Source organism: Castanea sativa, chromosome 1 (assembly GCF_040712315.1).
Source record: "Castanea sativa cultivar Marrone di Chiusa Pesio chromosome 1, ASM4071231v1".
NCBI classification, from domain to species: Eukaryota; Viridiplantae; Streptophyta; class Magnoliopsida; order Fagales; family Fagaceae; genus Castanea; species Castanea sativa.
The window spans coordinates 12,386,791-12,410,060 of NC_134013.1; the positions used below are offsets into that span (position 1 = coordinate 12,386,791).

General features: G+C 35.1%; 1 protein-coding gene across 1 annotated transcript; it reads left to right on the top strand.

The window, feature by feature from the left end:
* The first annotated feature begins 17,992 nt into the window (after positions 1 to 17,992).
* LOC142636821 (GDSL esterase/lipase EXL3-like) lies at positions 17,993 to 22,957 on the top strand. Its single transcript, XM_075811122.1, has 5 exons — positions 17,993 to 18,349; positions 19,745 to 19,875; positions 21,591 to 21,824; positions 22,069 to 22,324; positions 22,451 to 22,957. The coding sequence occupies exons 1-5, from the start codon at positions 18,067 to 18,069 to the stop codon at positions 22,639 to 22,641; spliced, it is 1,095 nt and encodes a 364-aa protein (XP_075667237.1). The 5' UTR covers positions 17,993 to 18,066; the 3' UTR covers positions 22,642 to 22,957.
* The last annotated feature ends 313 nt before the right edge of the window (positions 22,958 to 23,270 follow it).

Here is a 23,270-nt window from a genome sequence, read left to right on the forward strand (position 1 = left end):
TATATAAACCTTGTGATGGCCAAATCACATTGTACCTGCACTTGTATCAAGAGTAGCAAAGAATATTGTGTGTTGTGTGTGAAAAACATTGCAAGATTGCACAAGTGTCTCTATGTTATGACGATTTGAGATATGAAAAAATCACTTTAATTCACACACAATCATAACTGTAAAGCATATGAGAAAATCATAACGAGGAACATCCTATAACTCCCACATCTCCTAGAAAATACGCTTGCAATCATATGTAAAGCATTTTGTTCTTTTTGCTTTTATTTCTTCACATATTTTCTTTTTATTAAGAAAAACATGCATGGGTATACAAAGGAGAGAAAAGAAATACCCAATTATGTTAAGCTTTTAGACATTGCACTTTTGCTATACCGAAGCATACAGATGTCATTGTCATGATTGGCGGGTAACAGTGGTGAGATGGTTATTTATGCCTTTCTCTTAGGATTTTGTAGTCCTTCCCGTCAAAAAGAGTGATACGAGTGTTGAGTACAAGAGATTACTTAATCTTACTCATCACAAACAAAGAGCCACAAAGCTCGCTTGCTTAGTTGTGCATAAGGATGCTCATCTAAGCTACAAATGATATAAAATTTTGAGAACTTTATTTCAATGGCCATTTTAAGGTTCACAAGAACCAATGTACACAAACATACACTGTTTTTGTATTTTTTTTTCCTTTTTTTTATTATTTTGAAAACAAAACAAAATAGAAGCTAAACAACCAAACAAAAACAAAAAAACAACATGAAAGCATGAAAGAAAGATGCATATGCATGAAAGCATGATTCCAAAAGCAGATAAGAAATCAAGCAACGAAAGTCCTACTTTAGGTAGAAAGAATTAAATCAGAGGACAAACAGAAAAGACAATTAAGTCTTAGGCTCCTTTCTCATCCACATAGCACGAGTCTTTGGCCTTGAAGATGAAAAGGAACGTGTCCTAGTATGTCTACTAAAGGACATAGAAGAATTAAGATTCTCCTGAAATTGAGTTAAAAAGCTCAAAACTTTTAATATCTCGCCAAGAGTTTCCATGACAATGAGGGTCAAGGATCACACTCAGGAAATTAATCCAATCAGAGTGTACTCGCTTTGATACCACTTGTTGGGAAATTTAGACCCCGGTTGATAGAATTAACAAGTTTTAAACCTAAGTTGTTAATTAGATTTATTATGTATAAAACTTGTTAAAACAAACAAACATCAATATCATATCACAAATAATATGCAGTGGAAAAGTAAATAAGATAAGATATGATGACCTAGGAAAACCAATGAAACCAACCAATTTTACAGTAAAAAACCTGGGGGGAAACCTTCCCGAAAAGCAATCCACTATAGTAAAGAGAAGTTTTAGATCTAGTACAAAACTTTTTTCCCTAGACTTTATAATTCCTGTAGATGAACTTACAATAGAAACCTTCTACTGCTTCAGAACCTCTGAACTCTTCAATATATGAATGCCACCCTTTGATGCACGGATCCTAGTACGTGACTAACTCCTTTGCATGAATCCCAGTACGTGACTCACTCACCAACTTGAGAAAGAAGAATGTTGGCTGCAAAGTTCTTCACTTCATCAACAATAAAGATCAAGAAGCACTTGGTTACAAAACCTTCAGGTGCAAAGACGCAGTAGCTTCTTTTTTTGAGAGAATAAGGCTTTGGTCACCTTTTTGCATATGTTCTCCTTGTATTCTATTATGTGGCGGCCTCTAAAATAAGCCTTATATATGTCTAGGGTTGTGAGAAAAGAAACCCTACACAAATACATAAACATAGGCCTAAAATCATATCTGAAAATTCTGATTTCCTTAACCTCGATAGATACCTCGATAGATAGAATCTGTCAAGCCTCATTAAACCTCGACAGATAGCTATCTATCCACAGGTGTCGAGCTATCTGTCCAGCTTTAGTAAACACCTTTTCTTCACTTGTTTCTTGGTCCAATCTTCATAGCTTTAATACTAGACTTGAACAACATGTTCTCTGAAGTATTAAACAAATTCTAGATCTATCCAAATAGAAGTAAAGTGCATTTTGTCAAAGGATTAGCCAACTACATAAAATATGTCCTTAATAAGAAGGATTACCGCGGAGCCCATGGAAGTGCTGGAAGACATTCCTTTGGATGAGAGCAACCCCGAAAAGTTTACTAGAATTGGGACGAGCCTAGAAAAGAAAACGAAGCAAGTCTTGGTGCAATTTTTAAAGAAAAGCCTTAATGTATTCGCATGGAGTCATGAGGATATGCCAAGTTTTGACCCAAGTGTCATTACCCATCGTCTAAATGTGGATCCTTCTTCCAAGCCGGTACGTCAGAAGAAAAGAATTTTCACTCCTGAATGAGACAATGCCATTAAGAAGGAAGTCCAAAAGCTAACCACGACAAAATTCATTCGGGAAGTTTATTACTCGGACTGGTTGGCTAATGTGGTAATGGTCAAGAAGGCTAATAGTAAATGGAGGATGTACGTGGACTTCACTGATCTGAACCGGGCTTGCCCTAAGAATCGCTATCCATTGCCACACATTGACTAGCTGGTGGACTCGACTGCAGGCCATAAATTGTTAAGTTTCATGGATGCTTTTCAGGCTGCAACCAAATAAAAATGGATGAGATGGATCAAGAAAAGATACCTTTCATCACCAGTCAAGGCTTGCTTTTCTATAAGGTGATGCCCTTCGATTTGAAGAATGCGGGGGCAACTTATCAAAGGCTGGTTAACCATATGTTTCGTCCACAGATTGGATGAAATGTGGAAGTTTATGTGGATGATATGCTGGTAAGGATCTTGGATGAGGAAAAGCATCTAGACGACCTTCAGGAGACCTTCGATACCCTTAAACAATATAACATGAAGTTGAATCCAAGCAAGTGTGCCTTCGGAGTTTTGTCAGGTAAGTTTTTTGGGTTCATGGTTTCATACAGGGGCATTGGAGTGAATCCCGATAAAATCCAAGCAATACTAAACATGGAGCCACCAAATAATATCAAAGAAGTCCAATCTTTTACTAGACGAGATGCCGCCTTTAACAGGTTTGTTTCAAAGGCTACTAACAAGTGTTTACCATTCTTTAAAGTTCTAAAGAAGGCATTTGAATGGATGGACGAGTGCCAGAAGGCCTTCCAAGACCTCAAGACCTACCTCACTACTCCTCCTCTGCTAAGCTCGTCCATACCGGGTGAAGAATTGTACTTGTACTTAGCAGTGTCCCCACAGCAGTGAGCTCAGCATTGATTAGAGAAGAAAGGGAGAATACAGAAGCCGATTTACTATACAAGCTGAGCACTAAGAGGAGTGGAAGGACGATATCTAATGTTAGAAAAACTAGCTTTTGCTTTGGTCACAGCCTCTAGGAAGCTAAGACATTACTTTCAGGCTCATGTCATTAATGTTTGACAGATCATCTACTAAAGAAGGCAATGAACAAGCTGGAAGTCTCAGGACGACTAATCCAATGGGCTGTAGAACTTAGTGATTTTGATGTCATATACCAACCAAGAAGTGTGATAAAAGCACAAGCGTTAGCAGATTTCATTGCGGAGTTCACCCTCAGCCAGGACAAGCTAGACGAAGGTGACGGAGTTTAAAGGTGGATCATCAATGTAGACGGCTCGTCCACTTTATATGCAAGAGGGATTGGAGTTATACTCAAGTCCTTGAAAGGAGATAAGTTGAAATACACAGCTCGCCTACAATACCAAACTACTAACAATGAAGCTGAATACGAAGCTCTCCTCAAAGGATTAGAATTGGCTAAGTCCTTGGGGGCAGAGTCAGTAGTCGTCCAAGGAGATTCTCAGTTACTCATCAATGAAGTGAATGGAATGTGTGAAGCCAAGGAAGACCGGATGAAAAAGTACCTCAGCAAGGTAAAATGACTTGTCAAAAGTAACAAAGAAGCCATTTTTGTTCAACTCCCGAGGGAGGAGAACATGGAAGTGGATGTTTGGCAAAAGTAGCTTCAGTAGTAGGGGCAATAGATGACCATTACCAAGTCCAATATATGTCGAGCGTAGATCTTTTAGAGGTACAACAAATTGGAGGAGAAGGAAGTTGGATGACTCCAATAATAATTTATCTCAAAGATGGAAGGCTTCCAGAAGATAAGGACGAGGTTAGGAAGTTGAGGATTAGAGCTGCCAACTATGTCCTCATAAATGAGGTATTGTATAAGCAAGGCTTCTCTCAGCCTTACTTAAGGTGCTTGGCTTTGGACGAGTCAAATTATGTGTTGAGGGAAGTTCATGAAGAAGCATGTGAAAATCACTCGGGAGCAAGAGCACTAGTCCATAAGGTCATCCGTGTAGGCTACTACTAATCAACTATTCAACCAGATGCTAAGCTTATGTCAAAGTATTTGACCAATGCCAATGTTACAACAACGTTCCTAGACAACCATCAGAGTATCTGTCCTCGATGATGGCCCCATGGCCCTTTGCGCAATGGGGACTGGACATCTTAGGTCCCTTCCCACTAGGAACCAGGCAGATGAAGTTTTTGGTAGTAGGGATCGATTACTTCAATAAATGGGTGGAAGCTAAACCCTTAGTGAAGATCACACAACAGAATGTCAAGAACTACATTTGGAAAAGTATTGTATGCAGGTTTGGGGTACCTAGGGTGCTAGTGTCCAACAACTGATGACAGTTTGATAACACACCTTTCAGAGACTTTTGTGAGCAACTTGGAATCAAGAATAATTATTCCCCACCCTCCCACCCACAGGCAAATAGGCAAGTAGAAGTTGCGAACTGATCCTTGTTGAAAATCATCAGGACTTGGCTTGAGGGGGCAAAGAGAGTATGGCATGATGAGCTACCAGGTGTTCTATGGGCTTATAGGACAACTGTGAGGACCCCCATAGGGGAAACTCCATTCAAGTTAGCCTATGGAAGTGAAGTAGTGATACCTGCAGAAGTGCATATAGCAAATCACAGGGTGATGAAGTATCAAGATGAGGATAATGAAGAGCAACTTCTTCTTAGCCTTGATCTGATAGACAAGGTAAGAATGGACGCAAAGTAAAGAACAACAAGATACAAAAACCTCATGGCCAAACAATATGATGCAATGGTCAAACCTAGGCGTTTCAACATTAGGGACCTTATCCTAAAAAGGGTCTCTTTAGCAACAAGAAACCCCGGCTCATGGGAAGTTAGGACCTAATTGGGAAGGAAGCTACAGGGTCATTAATTGCAAAAGACAGGGATCATATTACCTGGAAGCCCTAGATGGACAGAAGCTAGAGCACCCTTAGAACGTCGAGCATCTGAGAAGGTACTATCAATGAAGGGTCAAGCCTTAATGAGCTGCATTATGGACGAAGTCATGTACCTAGTCTCTATAACGAAGTTGAAGGGTTTCCCTCTTATTTACCTTACCTATGTTTATTACTACTACTGCGTGTTTTATATTTTAATTCCCTAAAAAGTGCATTAGAGTCTAACTTAGTCCCTATATGAGTATTTTAATTCCTTAAGGCACCGGCTTCCAAGCGTGCACCGTGCTTATGGACGATGTTTTATATTATGTATATGCAGTTTGGATTTCCGATGTATGTGATACATAAGTTTAACTCTCATAATTTCTTCCACAAGAGGGCTAAGGCCCAAGACGAGAAAAATCCTTAGACGTAGGGATGTAACGTCTACAAGCTTTCCTTAAAATGAGGATAAAGCAAAGAAAGATAAGCTTAAGGCATGCTCGTCTAATCTATGGACGAGAAAATGCATACTCGTCCAAGGTATGGGATAAAACTTTAAGCATAAGCGTTCAACAAAAGGGATGAGGAAAATGCATGCATATAAAAATATTTGGAATCCATAGATAAATACACCCAGCCAAGGCAATCCAATATTTGGACGAGTTAAATGCTGGAGGCATCTTACCTAAAGATGAAAGTAAACTGTCCAACCTATGGATGTGGGAAAAAAAAAAAAGAATTGGCTAAGTTAGCCTTTTGGACAAGCAAAGTTGGTAAAAGCAACGCCATTCATAAGATGAGTTATACTTGTGACAAAAACGCTGAACATGAAAGAATGCTTGAATAAGCATGAGCTAAACACCACAAGTGGACGGACCACACTTGTCCAAGCAATAACATGTTCAATAGAAAACCTCGTCCAAGCAATAACAAAGAGAACCTCATCCAAGCAATAACATGTTCAATAGAAAATAAAGCAATGAAAATAAACATTCATTCATGAAGTTTAAAAAAAGGGGTAGACGACCACCATCTAAAAACCCTTATAGGTTAAAGCCTAAAAGGCAGTTGTTTGAAAGCTTGTCACAGAAACTATAGACGAGATAAATGTACTTAAATAAATTTGAATGGTCCAAAACAACGGACCTCCTACTTAAAAAAAGAAAGAGAGAACTAAACTGATCAAATTTTTATGCTTTTGCTGAGGGGTTCTCTCCAGTCTTGGGCTTGTCTTGGGCTGGCTGTGTGGAGGCATCGTCTTCAATGTTGATGTCTTCAGAACTTGTCTGGAGGAGGGAGCTGGCAGCGCCACCAATTTGAAGTTTGATGGAGCTAAAATCAACTTCAGGGAAGTGTTCAATAGCGTCCATGCGAAAATCTTCGAAGCCAGCAGCATAGTTCATGTCTAGAAGGTCAGTGAACTGGTTGGAAGCTCTGAACTCCTCGACAGCAATGTTTTTGGCATCCTTGAGAAGGGTACTTAGCACGTCATTCCTCTTCGAAAAATGATCAAGACGAGTATCCTTCTTAACAATATCAGCCTTCAGCTCCTCGACGAGATTTTTCCTCGTCCTTAGCCTTGCCTGCTGCTTTAGCCTAACCTCTACAATCGTCCTGAACCTGCCAGAGCTTCATCTCAAGCTTGACCCTCTCCTTGTCTATCTCTATGGCCTGCCTGGACGTCGCGATGAACTTTGACATTGCCTACGCGAATGGTTAAAAGTCCTATTAAAAAATAATAATAACAATAGAATGACAGAACGAGTTAAAGGTAAGGTTATACACCTTGAAGAGGTCATGAACAACAGAGTGTTCAAACTCTTTCAAGGACATGTCATAGCACGCCGCCACATCCTCTTCAGTCACAGACTTTTCAAACATTTCCCAGGCCAAGTCCTCATTCTCAATAATGTTCATGAGAACTTTTGGAAGAGGCTGAGACAAGGCAGGAGTAGCGATCTTGGACGGGGTAACACCAGCAGGTTCAAGCGCATCCACATCAAGAACTTGGACAGATGGCACTTGGGAGGTAGGAGGGACGGTGCCTGGCTTAATAACTTCAGGCCTGGACGACCCATGTTTTGCCTTCTTATGCCCTCGACGACTGGGGAGGTTTCCCAAGTCCAGCATCTTGGACAAGCTCTTCCTTTTGTCTCCAATAGAAGGACAAGGCTAAGACTGAGCTTCTAGCCTGGTACCCTCGTCCACTACCTCTTTTCCTTTGTTCTCCTTCATAGTAGCCATCCCTGAAAGGAAAAACGTTAGAATCATATAAAAGATGATATCAAAACAAATTCTTTAAGTAAAAACTCACGTCTACGAATTGTAAGCTCGTGGCCAATAGCTTCAGTAGAGGGCTCAGGGCCAAGTCCCCACGTTGCAAGACGTTGAAGGGTGACCAAGGAATGGAAACTCCTATTGGGGTACAGACGAGCTTTGTGGACGTAATCAAGATAAAACTTGCTTAGAGACAGTCATCTAACAGCTTCAAAGGAAAAAAGAAGAGAAGGGTTAGACGATTATAAGCAAAAGAAAAAACTAAAAAAAAAAAAAAAAAAAAAAAAAAAAAAAAAAAAAAAAAAAACAAACAAACAAATGCGTACCTTCAGAACAAAGGTTCCTTAACTCTTCTGTGTAGGGGGCAAATGTATCCCTGCCAACCTCCACATGGCGCTTAGACCAAAAACCAGAGATGAAGAAAAACTCCATATTCCAATTTCTATCAGACGTCACAAGTGACTTTATTAACCTATAATCTTTGCCCCTGGCTGTAAATTGATAGAAGCCAAGGGACTGGTTAACTTTTGAGGGTTTGTAGCAAAAGAAGAATTGGTCCACGGTGAGAGGACAATCCCCTTCAAATTCTTCCCTCCACAAAACTTGCATAGAAACAACTAGTCTCTATGCATTGGGGTTGAATTGACACACACCTAAACCTAACCTAGTAAGCAATTCCTTGGAAAAAGCATTAAGGGGTAACCTAAGTCCCTCAAGAAGGTAAGCTTCATAGACGCCTATCCCAAAACGAGGGTTACAACACCACTCCCCACGGACGGCTAACCTAGGGTTAAGGTCGTCTGGGATCTGGTACCAACTCCTAAGTGAAGTAAGTCTCTTTTCATCCGTTTTGGAAGGAATACCTACAATGCAACTATACACGGTCTCTAGATGTGTATTCCTCGTCCGTGTTACCCCCACTACTACTATTGCTATTACTGCTACCAATACTAGAGCCACTGTAACTAATGGAGTCGTGATACTCATCTATAACCTTTTCAGTACTATTACTGGATGAAGAAACAATTTCAGACATTTTGAAATCAAAGGGAAACCTAAGAACGAGGATAAAGAGAGTACCTAGCTCTAGATGGAGGACTAAGGACACAAAAATACTTCTAAGACGAGGCTCTGGACGATGAATGTCAAGGAGGAAAATTTAAGAAATGTAAAGGGCAAGAGGGGAATTCCGCTATTAATAGGCAGTAAAATTTGGCATCTGAAACGACGCAACCAATCAGAAGACACCACGTGGCATTTCCCTTGGAAAAATAAATCGACGCAACAGGCCTTCGAAAAAATCATGACACGTGGCACAAACTGGACCACATAAGGTCAACTAAGGAAATGATGACACGTGACACAACGTGTAATCATCAACATTAAGGCACATGTCCAAGGACAACAGTAAATTCTATGATAGATTGGATGACCCTTGGACAAGGGGGCAACTGATGGTGAGCAAAAATAGACAACTCCAACTCGTCCATAGGGGTCTTCCATAGCAGAATGACTATCCTCAACATTGGATGGTTGCCCCTCTTAGGATAGTCGTCCATGAGTGTAGGAGCCGTCTGTTTAGAAAATCCTAGGATGACTCCCTAATCCTTAGGAAATTCCCAGATGCAGATTTCTTTACCAAATCTTATGAATCGGACCACATGGTATTATCTGGTGGCATTAGCAAGATTTTTTCAAACCTCCTACTTAACTTCCCATGGTGGTTATAGAAGATAATATTAAATATTCTAAACTCCTATGGCAGTTGATGGAAGTTAAAAGCTTCCGTAAACACTAGGGAAGCTACAAACCGAGTAACCGCCCCAAGACTTGGTATATAAGGACTCATCCTCATCAAACAAAGGCAAGTATTTTTATACATAACTCTTGAAAAGTTGGAACTCCATAGAATTTGAGAAAGAAACTAATTTTGGCATCAGAGGGTTCTTGGCCGGTTCACCCCGGTCACATTTGATCGTGTTTTCTTTTTTCAGGCATCCCAATTAGTCGCTAGCCCTTTGAAGCCCGAAGTATCCAGTCTACTGATTTTCCTTACATAATAATATTAATAATAATAATAATAATAATAATAATAATAATAATAATAATAATAATAATAAAAATAAATAAATAAATAAACAAACGCAAGCTTAAAAAAAATAAAAAACTACTTCAAGTCTTCAAGGCCCAACGACCAGTGAGAATAGAATGTAGAAGTAGGCCCAACCAGCAATAGATAAGAAACAAAACAAAAGGAAAGAAAACAAAAAGTCAATAACACATCTGCATAATCAAAAGAAAGAGTACCAAACTATACCTCAATTGGTCAGTCCTTAGTTCCGATCAGAGTCTTCAGATGTGATCGAATGATTATTGATTCAGATCGGAGGAAGCCGGTAGAGAGAAAGAATGAGAGAGGTGGACAGCAAGAGCTGAGACTTGAGAGAAAGAGACAGAGAGAAAGAATGAGAAATAGAAACGGTAATAATTTTCAGGATTTGATTTTTTTTTTTTGTGATTTGTGATTGTTTTATGGTTAATTTCTTTGACTGGATTTTGTAATTTATCTTGTTGAATTTTAGTTTATCTAGAGAATAATGATGTTATTTTTGGAACAATTGATTTTGTTTAGACCAAATAATTTTTTGTGGTACCAATTAATGTTTAACAAGATATACCAAAATTTTTGTTCTTTAGTTACAAGGATGTGCCAATTTTTTTTTTAAATTCATCTTAAACTAATTTTTTTTCCTACCTACCCTTACTTGTTCAAAATTTTGGGGCCTCACTACCTCACATCCTTGGTACGATGGTCACTCCACAAGTATAAGAGCTTGTGGAGTGTGAGGGGTAAAGGTCGGGGTTCAATGCTCCAGGAGAGAGCTTCACACATATATACACCTAGATTAGGCTAGAGTATAATTCTATCTTGTATAAAAAAAAATAAAAAAAAAATTGGGGCCTCCCTTCCGCTTGGGGGCCTTAGGCAATGACCTAATTAGCCTAGTGGAAGGGCAAGCCTTGCCTACAAACCTTTTTTTTCAACAAAACTTTCATTAAAAATGGGTCTCACAACACTATTCACACATTTAAAAATTATTTTACTACAGTATTTTCAGTTTTTAGTAAAATAAACAGTATCCAAACGCACCCTATATATGAATCTATGAAACGGGCAGGAAATGCTGTTAATCAAAGCCACGTGCGTAAGCTGTTGAGCCGTTGAGGTATGAGACAGTTCAACTGTATAAGTGAAGTATTGCTCACTTAACCCATTCCATTGCTTTTGCGTTTATATATAAGAAATACTTATTTGTACACATCAGTTTCATAAATATTTTTAAATTAGCATGTTAGTATAAACAAGAATTAAAATTTTTGTCTGTTTCTGTGAGTTGACATATTAATTTAAATTGCGACTTTTTATTGTATTCCCAATATTACCATACACTCACACATGTGATGTACAACATTAAAAAATATAATATAAAATAATTTTTGAATAGTATAAGGATAACAAAATACATAGTAAAATTAAAAGAACAAAAAAATTGTTTCAAGTTACATGATGAATGAACATAATTGTGTAAATTGAATACAAATCATGGTATGCTATGTGTTTGGTTTTTTTTTTTTTTCGTTTCAAATTTTGATTATTTTATAAAGAAAGTCAAATAAATACATAGCAGATTGTAATAATTGAACATAAACTGGAACACAAAAAATAGGACAAATAATATATATTCGTGTAGAGTCAAGTTTTTATTAAAAAAAAAAAAACTAATGATTATGACATAGTATTAACTATGTTAACCAAAGCTATTTTTTTTTAAAACTTTGCAATAGATTTTCATCTACAGTAAACTACAATAATATTTTTAATGTAATTATGACGAGTCATTTGGTGAAATTATGTCTACCTTATTATAATGCTTATATTGAATTAAAGAGGGTAAGCATGACATTTACATCCCTAATTTTATAACTAAATAAAAATAAAAATAAATTATTATTAAATTTCTAAAAAAAATTTGGCATTATATTTTAATAGGAATATCATTTTTTATTTTATTTTTCGAAAATTTGGCTAATAAAATTTTACTTAAAGCAATAATGTTAATTATTTTAATCTATTATAGTGTATTATATTATAGAAGAAAAGGTGATTAAAAAAAAGGACGGTGATGTGATATGATATGGGCATGAGCTTATGTGATAATATAATTTTATTGTGTTTTGGTAACAAACCAAATGACTAAATATTATAATAATTTTATAATTCTTATACAACATACTAGAGGACTTATAATCTCACGTGAAAGAATTTTTTTGTTCTTAGACAGGTCCATTTTAGTAACAAATATGCAAATTCTTGTTACTTTTAGTTAATAGAGACTCCTTAAGAACGTGAGTTTAAATGATTTAAAAAGTTTGTGGTCTTATTTATTTATTTTTTTAATTTTGGATTTAATTTGAAGCTATATGAAATTGTAGGGGGAATTGAGTAATTTACCTAGAACTTTAATTAATGGTAGGCACCCACCCTTAGTTTTAGATGCCAAATGCGACAAAAGAGGTCATAAATAAATATTTTTCTATTTTCAAACTTGAGCCTAATTAATTCAATTAATTGTTATAGGTTCCAGCTAATTTAATGGTTAAAATTTCTAATATTTAAGCCAAGTAGTAATTCTAGATTTTAACTTAAAGTTTTTTTTTTTACTTTATGATGACAAAATAAACTTTTTTTTTTTAATGTCAAACGGGATGGATAAATTTTACTAGTATTTTACTAATGATTTTTAAAAACAATTACAAGCTCTTTTCCTCTATAAACTTCTTTTTTTAAAAAAATTAGACCAACAAGTAACAACAACCGAAAGGGGAAAAAAAGTGATTAGTGTTCAAATCTTTGTCAAAAAGTTTTCCACCCATAGGAAAGAGATGGGTTAGGGTCGGGTTTTTTTCTACCCTGAATATTTATTTATGTATTTATATATTCTATTACCATCTCCTAAACACTTTTTCCCCCTCTCAATTTCAGCACCCTCAGTCTTACAATCTCCTTCTCTTTTCTTTCTTGTCTCTGTCTCACGACGAAGAGGCACCCAATTAACAGTGTGTTCAAATTAAAACTTCGAACTAACATTTTGAGGTCACCTTAAAGAGATTTGGACTAATTTGTTTAGAACAGTGGTGAGACTATATATATACACAATTAGGGGGCTACACAACTAATCTGCCCCTGCCCCATCTGCTTGCATATCCCTAGTGAGTAGTCATGTGGTCTTTTCGTACGTGGTAATTCCTAATAAAGATTGTTGTCCTGTCACTTAATTATTTTGAATGGTGTGGTGATAAGATTTTTTGGCACGATGCCCAGATGATCACAATAAATGAAGGTTGTCGTGGTTGAGCGACTTATGCTGCAAATTTTGATGGCAACACAACGATAAATTAACAAGCTGTAGAGATATATACGTGGACTGTGTTGTTATATCACCTAATAAAAGCTTCAACTTTCAAATTCTTTCTTTTGGTATATACACACACTTCTATATATATATTCTTTGCCTTTCTGTCAAGTTCATAGGGCATGTAATGATGTTTAACCATTTGATTTGATGTTAATTAATAACTCGATCGTGTTGCTTTCATAATTATAATAGTTATGTTCCTACAATTAATATATGATAGATTTGTAGTTCCAAGCTTTATATGGTTTTATTTATTTATTTAAATTTCCCCATAAAAGGAACTTCATTAATTAAATCAAACAAAAACATTAACAAGAATGCATTATGACTTGTGGGGCTTCATGCTTATACAAACTTTACATTGTGGAAATAAAAAACCTATGCCTTTTTTTATTTGCTGTCAAGTCATCCTACAATACTCAAACTATAATCTATCATATCATATGTTTGAAAAATACTATGCTTTTAAACTATAATCTATCATAACACTGTTTTTTTTCCCTTTCAAAATATATGTAAATAAATTTGAAAATTCATGCCAAGAAAAAAAAAATACATGCAACATGAAACCAACTTAATATTGTGCCCAAATTCTCACTGGTCTTCCAAAGTTTCAACTTTAGAATTCGGATTAATGGATAAATAACACACACCTTATTATGTACAAACTTGTGCGTGAAATATTTTTAAACCGAAATGAAATAGTGGCACACTGACACTACCCCCTTGGACTTATTGTTCAACTGTAAACGTCCTTTACGGACGAGCGGACCCGTTTCTTATCATTTCTACAAGCGTCAAATAATGCATTAAAGAGAATAGCTAGCTAGCTAACATTCAGAATACCAGCTGTCAATTTTTACAGGACAAAGTTTTGATCCACTTTCAATAATTGCTCAATAAATAGAGTACCAACTGCCGTGGGGTGCTATAAGATCACCCCAAAAGTAAAACTCCTATATAGTAGCAACTATCAACAGTCGTGGCGTGCCAAGATTAGCCCAAAAGTGTGATTGAACATGGCAAAATGGGCTGAGCGGGTCGGATTTGGGTCGGGTTAATCGGGTTTGTGAATCAAACGGATCAATTGAGTTGCGGGTTAGGGTTGGGTTGACCTATATTTTTCAAATAAATTTTTTTTTTTTAATTACAAAAATAAATCAATGACAATTTGTTTAGAGAAAATGAATAAAATCAATTAAGCAAATGAATTTTACTTAATTCTACTTGTTAATATCCTTCTAATTCTGATAGTTTGGAGTATAACAAAAATTATTTATAGTCATAAATTCATGATGGAAAAAGTCTTCAATGTTAATAGTTCACTGTTAAAATGTATATAATTACAAGTTTACATCTTCAAAAAGAGATAGATCTTAAAACAAACAAAACAAGTAAGCCAGCAAAGTAGCAAGTTATCGGTCTTCTTAAATGCACATGTTCCTGTTGTATTTAAAATAATAGTAAAGTTAGATTACTTAGAAAAATAAACTAAAGAAAAAAATATTTAAAAATGATTTTGCTAATGTGTGCCCTAAGGGCACACAATAATTATTTATTTTTGAAAAAAAATTTCCCGAGAATTGAAAAAGTATTGACAGCTTTTTCAAATCCCGAAATTTTTTTACCATAAATAAATGGCTTAATGTATGCCCTTAGGGCACACATTAACTGGACTCATTTAAAAATAAACATAACATATTAAGTAAAGAAGAATAAGTAAATAATTTATAAAAATTACACCTTAATCTCAATCTACTCAACGTTGGTAGCAGATTCAACACTGCAAATATTCATACTTGCAAATTGTAACTCAAGTTGGCCAATTTCGTCAACATCTTCATCTACAATACAATATTTTAATATAACTTAATGTACTATGAAAGCAAATCAATAAAGAATTAAAATTGTATAATTATGGCTATAAAAAAAATGAGAACTGAAAGACAGATAGTAAAGCTGAAGAAATACTGAACTAAAGAAGAGGAATTTCAGGTTTGTAAACTTGTATTGTGATTTGTGAATTTTGTCATTTGTTTAATTTTTTGGCTTTGGAAAATCCAGACTACAGTTAGGTAGCAAGCATTGACTAATGACCATTGAATGAAATTTTTTTTTTGAATGGTTGTGATTCATACAGCAAAGCCTTGTCAATGTTGTCATTGACTCATTGTGTAATGTGTTGTGTTGGACGGATGGACCTCTTGGTGTAAGGCAAAGGTGTTGTGCAGCCTGTACTTGTAAGTTGTTAATTGTCATGACATGACAATTGATTCAATATTTTATTAGTTTATAATTATATTTATATGAAGTATTTAGGTGCTTTCTTTTATGCACCTAGTATCAGTATAATTTAAATATTTTTTTAGCGAATTTTTTTAACAAGTCGGGTTGACCTGTAAAAAATCAGGTCAGGTCACGGGTCAACCCATTTTTGCTTCGGGTCAAAAAAATCGGCTTCAGGTCAGGTATTTTTTGGGTTGGGTCAGAAAATTTTGACCCGTATTGCCATGTCTAGATTGAACACCGAAGCTGGTTCATCTTTTATTTAGTTGAAAACTTGTTCACCAAACATTCTACTTTTCCATTAAAAAAAAATTGTACTTTTCTAGAGCAATTCATGTAAATCTATCTCTGACTTGTTTTTATGACTACCCAATAATATTTCATAATTTTATTTGAATAAGTGTTACTTCTATAATATTTTCAAAACACTTATATGATATATCATAAATGGTTAATTGTTATTGGTTTTAATTTGGATTTAGAATTTAAATTGATTTCTTACCTACTGGTAATAGGTAATAGCAACCTAACACTTAATATTTGTTATGAAAATATTATGAATGTATCTTTTCTTTTTTATTGATTTATGATATTAAAGGTGGTAGCTAACTAAACTTGATGAATAAAGGGTTTAGTTTTTAGTGTGACGGAGAACTATAAACCAATATTATTAAGAGTTAATTAATTGCAATTATTTGTTCAAAAAAAAAATTCTGTTATAAGAGAATTCCCCTACGTGATTTAGTTGCAGTCTATAAAACATATATCCTTTTTTTTTTTTTTTTTTGTATATAGCAAGTTTAATTATATTTTTGAAGTAACGTAATCTTTATATTTTACAATCCTTATCATGTAAATTCATTTATATTTACATAAATATAATACAAAATACTTACTACTTACTGCATCAAACATAATTTTGTTCCAATTAGGACGAACCTCAATTTTCTAAAAACTAGCATACTATCTTTAAAGTAGTTATCATCTTGTATTGCAAACTTAACCAATTCACTTCGTTGCTTTTTATTTTGTACCGTTTTGATTCCCCCCACCCCCCTTTCAAACTTTAAACCATATTTGATATTTCTATTTTTAAGAAAGAAAGAGAATTTTTTTTTTCATCCTCAAACTTCAAACCGAATTTGACAATTTGTAATTACTTTCTTAATTCTTTCTTGATTGACAGTTTGACACTTTAAATATTTCCAAAGAAGATATTTATGAGTCAAATCATTTCTACCCAACCATCAAATTATTAAAAAAACATAAAACTTTCATGATTGTAATTAGACATGGCAAAATGGGTCAAAATTTTCTGACCCGACCCGACTCGACCCGAAAAATACTCGATCCAAACCCAATTTTTTTGACCCAAAGCAAAAACGGGTTGACCCATGACCCGACCCGAGTTTTTTGAGTTTTTTTTTTTGTAGGTCAACCCGACCCGAACCCGAATCACTTTTTTAAAACCTTTTTTTTTTTTGGTAAAAAAAAAAAGTAAAATTAAGACAGTAGTAGTTTAATTATTTATTGTGAGCTTTAAGGAAATAATTGATACATTTACATATGCAAATTAATTGAAAGGTAAAAGGTTGTGCATTCTATAATGAGTAAAAATTTTTAAATATCAAAAAACAAAATACATACCAAGATAATATGGTTACAGTAGAGTTAAAAATATAGATTTATAATTGTAGACATGTGTGAGAAACATTTACAAGTCTAAAAATAGTGAAGCCAAAGTATCAAATTAGCATAAATTATGAATGCTTAGACTCATTTTTTAACAATTTATGTCCAAAATAAACGGTTTTTCAAAATAAATTATGATATTTCCTAGAGTGTGTGTTGCTTCACAATGATATGATATTTATAAAAGAGACCATGTATAAATAAGTAAGCAATAAAATTTTAATGTATATCTCAAATTGAAATAGAGTGTCAACCACAATTGATAATAGATTATAAAATTAATTTTCAAGATTGTAAATTTCTTATACGTTTTTATTCTTTATCAAATGAGTTATCCAATAAGTCATTTATAATTTTATTTTATATTTTGGAATGTTGATATTGTGTAGAAATAAAACATGTGTATTTGTTTTACTTATGTTTGTGTTATTTTGTTTTAGATAGCAATGATAGGATTTGTATAATTTTAAAATTATTGAATAAGTATTAATAAGTTTAACTAAATTCATTCTTGATATAAGTAGTGAAGTCAAAATAATGCATTTTACATTAAATAATTTGTTGCATAACTTTCCAAATGACAAATACATGTTATTTTATTTATAAAAAAATAAAAATAAAAATAAAAATTCATGTGAAAAATTCGGGTCAACTTGACCCAACTAACTCGAACCCGTTTTTAACCCGCTTAAGATGACCCGTTTTGACCCGCAACCCAATTGACCCGACCCGACCCGACCCGACCCGACCCGCCCGTCTTGTCATGTCTAATTGTAATAAAGTGGGCAGAGGGGCTAACATCAACTATATTGTTTATTACATTCATAAAAAAAAATTATATATATATATATATATTGTTTATTACAGAGTCATATATCATAGATTTTTTTTTTTTTTTGGCTGAATATATAACATAGATTTTTGTACAATTTACAGCTAGATCAGCTTATTTCTTGTGTGTGCGCATTAAGCGACGTGGCAGTTCTATAATTTTTTATAATATATATACACAAAGAGTACAACCCAAATGAGAAATATACAAATCAACAATTTTTGTGTCACCTAGCAGTAGCGACCAAGCAAAGATTCATTTTAGCTATAAAAAAAAATGCAGTTCCTCTTTAGTTTGTCTTCTTTTTTTTCTTCGGCTATAGTATTGTTTAGTCTCATTGCCTTTGTTCTTTTCTGCAACACCAATGCTGTTGTAAGGCTACCACCAAATATTTCGGTGCCTGCAGTTATAGCTTTTGGAGATTCAATCGTGGATACAGGCAACAACAACCATCTAAAAAGTGTAGTTAAGTGCAATTTCGCTCCGTATGGGAACGATTTTAGAGGCAAAGTTCCAACAGGTAGATTCGGCAATGGAAAGGTCCCAGTAGACCTAGTAGGTATATCTCTCTCTCTTTCTTTCTCTCTTTGCATATGTAGTGGTCTTTTGACTCTTTTTTACATTGGGGTTTGTTTGTTTTCCATCTCTATTATGTTATTTGACTTGAAAAATTCAAACTTTAACATGGTCCTCGGTAAAATTACAGTAATTTTACCCAAAGGAACAAGTAGAAAACCTTTACTAGCATGTGAATTTTTTCTTTTATTAGAGGTTTTAGTGTGTCATGGTAGGCAATTTTATACTATTGAGGAAAACTTTCTATTTTTATTCTTTTTTTTTTTGGTTAACATTCTATTTTTATTCATTACTCTGATTTAGATCTCAGTTCCACTTCCCAATAACCAATCAATGGAGTCATTTTTTGCATGTGAGTGCATGAGTGAGTTCTCGCTCCTCTACGTGCACCGCTTTCTCTGTTTGCCCTTAATCTTGGCAGAAGTTAGACGCAACTAGTCAGTCTAGTCTGCCCTTTTTTTCTTTCTTTCCGTCTTTTATGTTTTGGTTGAGAGAGAGATAGAGATACAGAGAGAAAGAGAGGTGACTTTAAAATTTAAATTGGGCTAAGGCAAAAAGGTCGAAGAGAAATAAAAGAAATTCGGACTAAGTATTTTCATTCATTTTTTGTGTAGTATATGTTGGATTCTCAAAAAAAAAAAAATTTGTGGTCTATGTATTTTGACTATTTTCATAATTAAGATGACAACGTTTTAATACTTAAAAAACACAAAGTACCTGAAATGAAAGTTGGTCTTGACAATCCATTTGTCCCACAATCTGGCTTGCTTTAAATGCCTTGTCTGGTGGTTGAGTAGTTGAGACCCAGTGATGAAGAGAGAGAGAGAGAGAGAGAGAGAGAGAGAGGAATAATGGCTCTTTTCATATTCTTGCAATTTGCAGAGTGACCATCAGATGAATCTATGATACGTGTACTCTTATAGTTATCAACAAGGCTCAGATGAGTTTGTACGAATTAGGGCTCGTCAGGGATAATTAGGTTATTTTACTATATAAATAAATTGCACACTGAGCTTTTAAAAATTGTTATATAATTTGGCGTTGAAAGTAAACTGCATGGGAATTCTTGTTCTTTTTTAGGATTTATCCCCATCCATAATCTCCCACCTGAAGTTTTTGTAGAGAACCTGGGTCTGGGTGATGGGGTTCGATCTCTTTTGTTTGCTAATAATAATGCATTATTCAATCAAAGTGTTATAATTTAACTGACATTTTTTTTAACAAATACTTTATATAGGGTTTAAATATAAAAATACTTTATATAGGCTTTAAATTCTCTTATTGTTGTAACTATCACATTATTAATATATATATATATAGACACACACACGCACTTGTCCAAATTTATTTTATTGTCTAATTTTGATTCAACTTTTAGCTGAAGAATTGGGAATCAAAGAGCTTGTACCAGCATATTTAGATCCACACTTGCAACCTCAAGAGCTCAAGACAGGTGTATGTTTTGCTTCAGGTGGCTCAGGATATGATCCATTGACACCCAAAATAGTGGTATGCACATACAATTTTGTTACTTTCCTTTTGGATTTAAATTCTATAAGACTATTTATAATACTCATACATGCACCATCAATTTCTTTTCCACTTTAAAATTTTAAAAAATTAAGTAATAGATAGCTCCATATTGAAGATCACTGTAATCTATCCCTATTTACTTCAGTACTAAAAAAAATTATTACTTCTCTAAAAAAATTTAAATAAAAAAGTACTACATCTTGATGCCCTCCCAAAGAATGACCAGGATTCTTGCTTTGGGTCCAAACAAAAGAAAAGACCTTCTGGATTTGGGAATGTCTAAGTAAACCATAAAATATAATGATGATGTAACTATTAGTGGTGGGCCAGCATGCCTTTTGGTTTTTTTTGGGGAGCATAATGGGCCAGCCGTCAGCAAGGGTCTCTCCATTGGGTTAATATGTGGATTGTGGAGTACCTATAAAATTAATAAAAAAAGATGCAGAGTCCATTTAATTTGGCTTAAACGAATCTGAGTGATTTATTTAAATACTTATACATGTAGATAGACTTATAAATAATAAGAGCATCCACAGCAGTGGAGTTAAAATTTTAGCAATTTAGCTCCACAAAAAGTTACTTTATTTATTTTACCTATTCACTTTACAAAACATGCTACAGCAGTGGATCTATTTTAGCTTTCAACACAATAAAATAACATAAACATCACAATAAAATAATATTTCTACTACAATAAAATAATACATCTCACCAAACAAAAAAAACACCACAACCGATCCACCACCACTGCCAACCAACCAAGATCAACCGCACACAACCATCCAACAAAAACTAACAAGCCAACAACCACCCACAACCACTGCCAAAAATCCAAATTGGCCAAAAATCACTACACAAATTACAAAGAAACCCACACCAACAAACCCACACAAATCACAGAGAAAAACCACCACACCAACACAGCCTCAGAGAAACCCACGAACAGGTCGGTGGTGAGACGGACTGGGCGAGATGGGTCGGCAGCGTGGGACAGTGACGTGGGCGATGAGAATGAGGATCGGCGGCGAAATGGAGGACTGGGCGAGATGGGTCGGCGATGAAGGTCGACGATCTAGAACTTATCGGCGGCGAGGCTCGACGATCCAGAACTTATCGGCGGCGAGGCTCGACGATCCAGACCTTATCGGCGGCGAGGCTCGACGATCCAGACCTTATCGGCGGCGAAGCTCGCCGATTTAGACCTTATCGGCGGCGAAGCTCGACGATTCAGCAAGAATCGGCGGCGAAGCTCGACGATTCAACAAGAATCGGCGGCGAAGCAGAGAGTAGATGAGGGAGAGAAAAAAAAAAAAAGAGAGAAGGAAAAACGATGAAAGAAGAGAAGCCAGAGAACGAAAAAGAAAGAAGAAAAAATATTTTTTAAAGGATAGAAGAGAGAGAAATTTAATATAATAATATATTTATTTTTACCTTTGAGCTACAGTACACATCTATCTTTAGATGTGTACTGTAGCTGGAAGCAAAAAAATTTTCGCTATAGCTCCACTGCTGGAGCACACTTTTTATGGTTGAGAAGCTAAAATATAGCAATATAGCAATATGCCACCACTACTGTGAATGCTCTAATAAATTAATTGGATGAGATTAAGATGATTAAATTTTATCCTTTACCTACATGCTTTGTGTCTACTATTCTCTCTCTTATTTCAATTTTTTTTTTCTTCCAAAAGTCGGTCCTATCTTTAGACGATCAATTGGGAATGTTCAAAGAATACATAGGGAAGCTTAATGGAATTGTTGGAATGGAGAGGACAAAGTTCATCTTGGCCAATAGTTTATATCTCGTGGTGGCAGGCAGTGACGACATTGCCAATACATATTTTGTTGCTCATGCACGAGAATTGCAATACGATATCCCTTCTTACACTAACCTTATGGTCAACTCTGCTTCCGAATTCTTAAATGTAAGTTTTCATCTCCTCAATTTAACGTCCATCACTCATTGGCTTTCTTTGTAATATTCATTAATGTTCCCAAACTCTAATTTTCCCCCTAAAAAGTGATTTTTGTGATATCTTTAGATTAGAACCAATTTATTACTTATGATTTATTATGAAAATATTGTGGATGTAACATTACTCTAATAACAACAATGATAGTCCCTATATCTCTCTGTGACTAATTGATGTGTCTCGTTATGTTTTTAAGCAAATATATGCGCTAGGGGCGCGAAGGATTGCAATATTCAGTGCACCGCCAATAGGATGTGTGCCATCACAGCGAACTCTGGCAGGAGGATTACATAGAGGATGCGCAGATAAGTACAATGAAGCAGCAAAGATGTTCAACTCAAAACTTAATGCCAATATAGACTCCCTTAACAGGAACCTGCCCAACAGTAGGATTGTCTATGTTGATGTTTACAACGCTCTACTTGATCTCATTGAAAACCCTGAAAATCATGGTAAATCATTAATATTATTACTACTATTATACAACCATTACCATTACTATGTTTCATCAATGTACCTTTCCTATCGTCTTGATCATAATTTCTGATTTCTTCTTGTTTTTTTAATATGTAATGCAGGCTTCCATGTTGTGGAAAAAGGGTGCTGTGGTACAGGGGTTATAGAGGTAGCTATACTGTGTAATTCAGCATCTCCCATTTGTAAAAATGCGTCTGATCATGTATTTTGGGATAGTTATCATCCCACTGAAGCAGCATACAAAGCCCTTATATCTCCAATCCTCCAAAGGTACCTCAGTAGCTTCTTCTGAGGCAACCAACATAGCCAAAGTTTCTTCAAGTCGAATTGCACCACGTACTCTTATTTATTTCAATTGGCTCGTCTAAGTCATATTCTCAAGTTCAATGGCGATTCCGGCTTTTCATTCATGATATATAACTATTTATATGTCAATTTAGAATTGGATTGTTTTCCCCCCTACTATTGTCACCATAGGTAGTCATGGTTTCCACAATAAAACATTGTGGTACGTACGGTATTAGTTTCTTACATGTGTGTTTCAATGAGTTGAAGTGTGTAACATTACAGAACTTAAGTATTCTATAAATTTGGCTCTACTTATTACACATGCTATTTGCATTCCACCAAGAGGACGTAAATTGATTCATTTTTCTTTGCTATGTGTTAGAAATACTAAATGAAAATATTGTATTTCTCAAGTAGTAGAATATACAAGAGTGTCTTTATATAGAAGGCAATGTGTGTAGTACAAGTAAGAGTGTAGTACAAGTAAACAAGGTGCGCCTAAAGCCTATAACCTATTGCACGTCAATAGCCCCCTTCAAACTCAAGGTGGATGTGAGACCAACTTGAGGTTGTCAACCAAAGCACGAAAGCATCCCTTAGGATGTGACTTGGTGAAGTATTTGCAAGGTGATA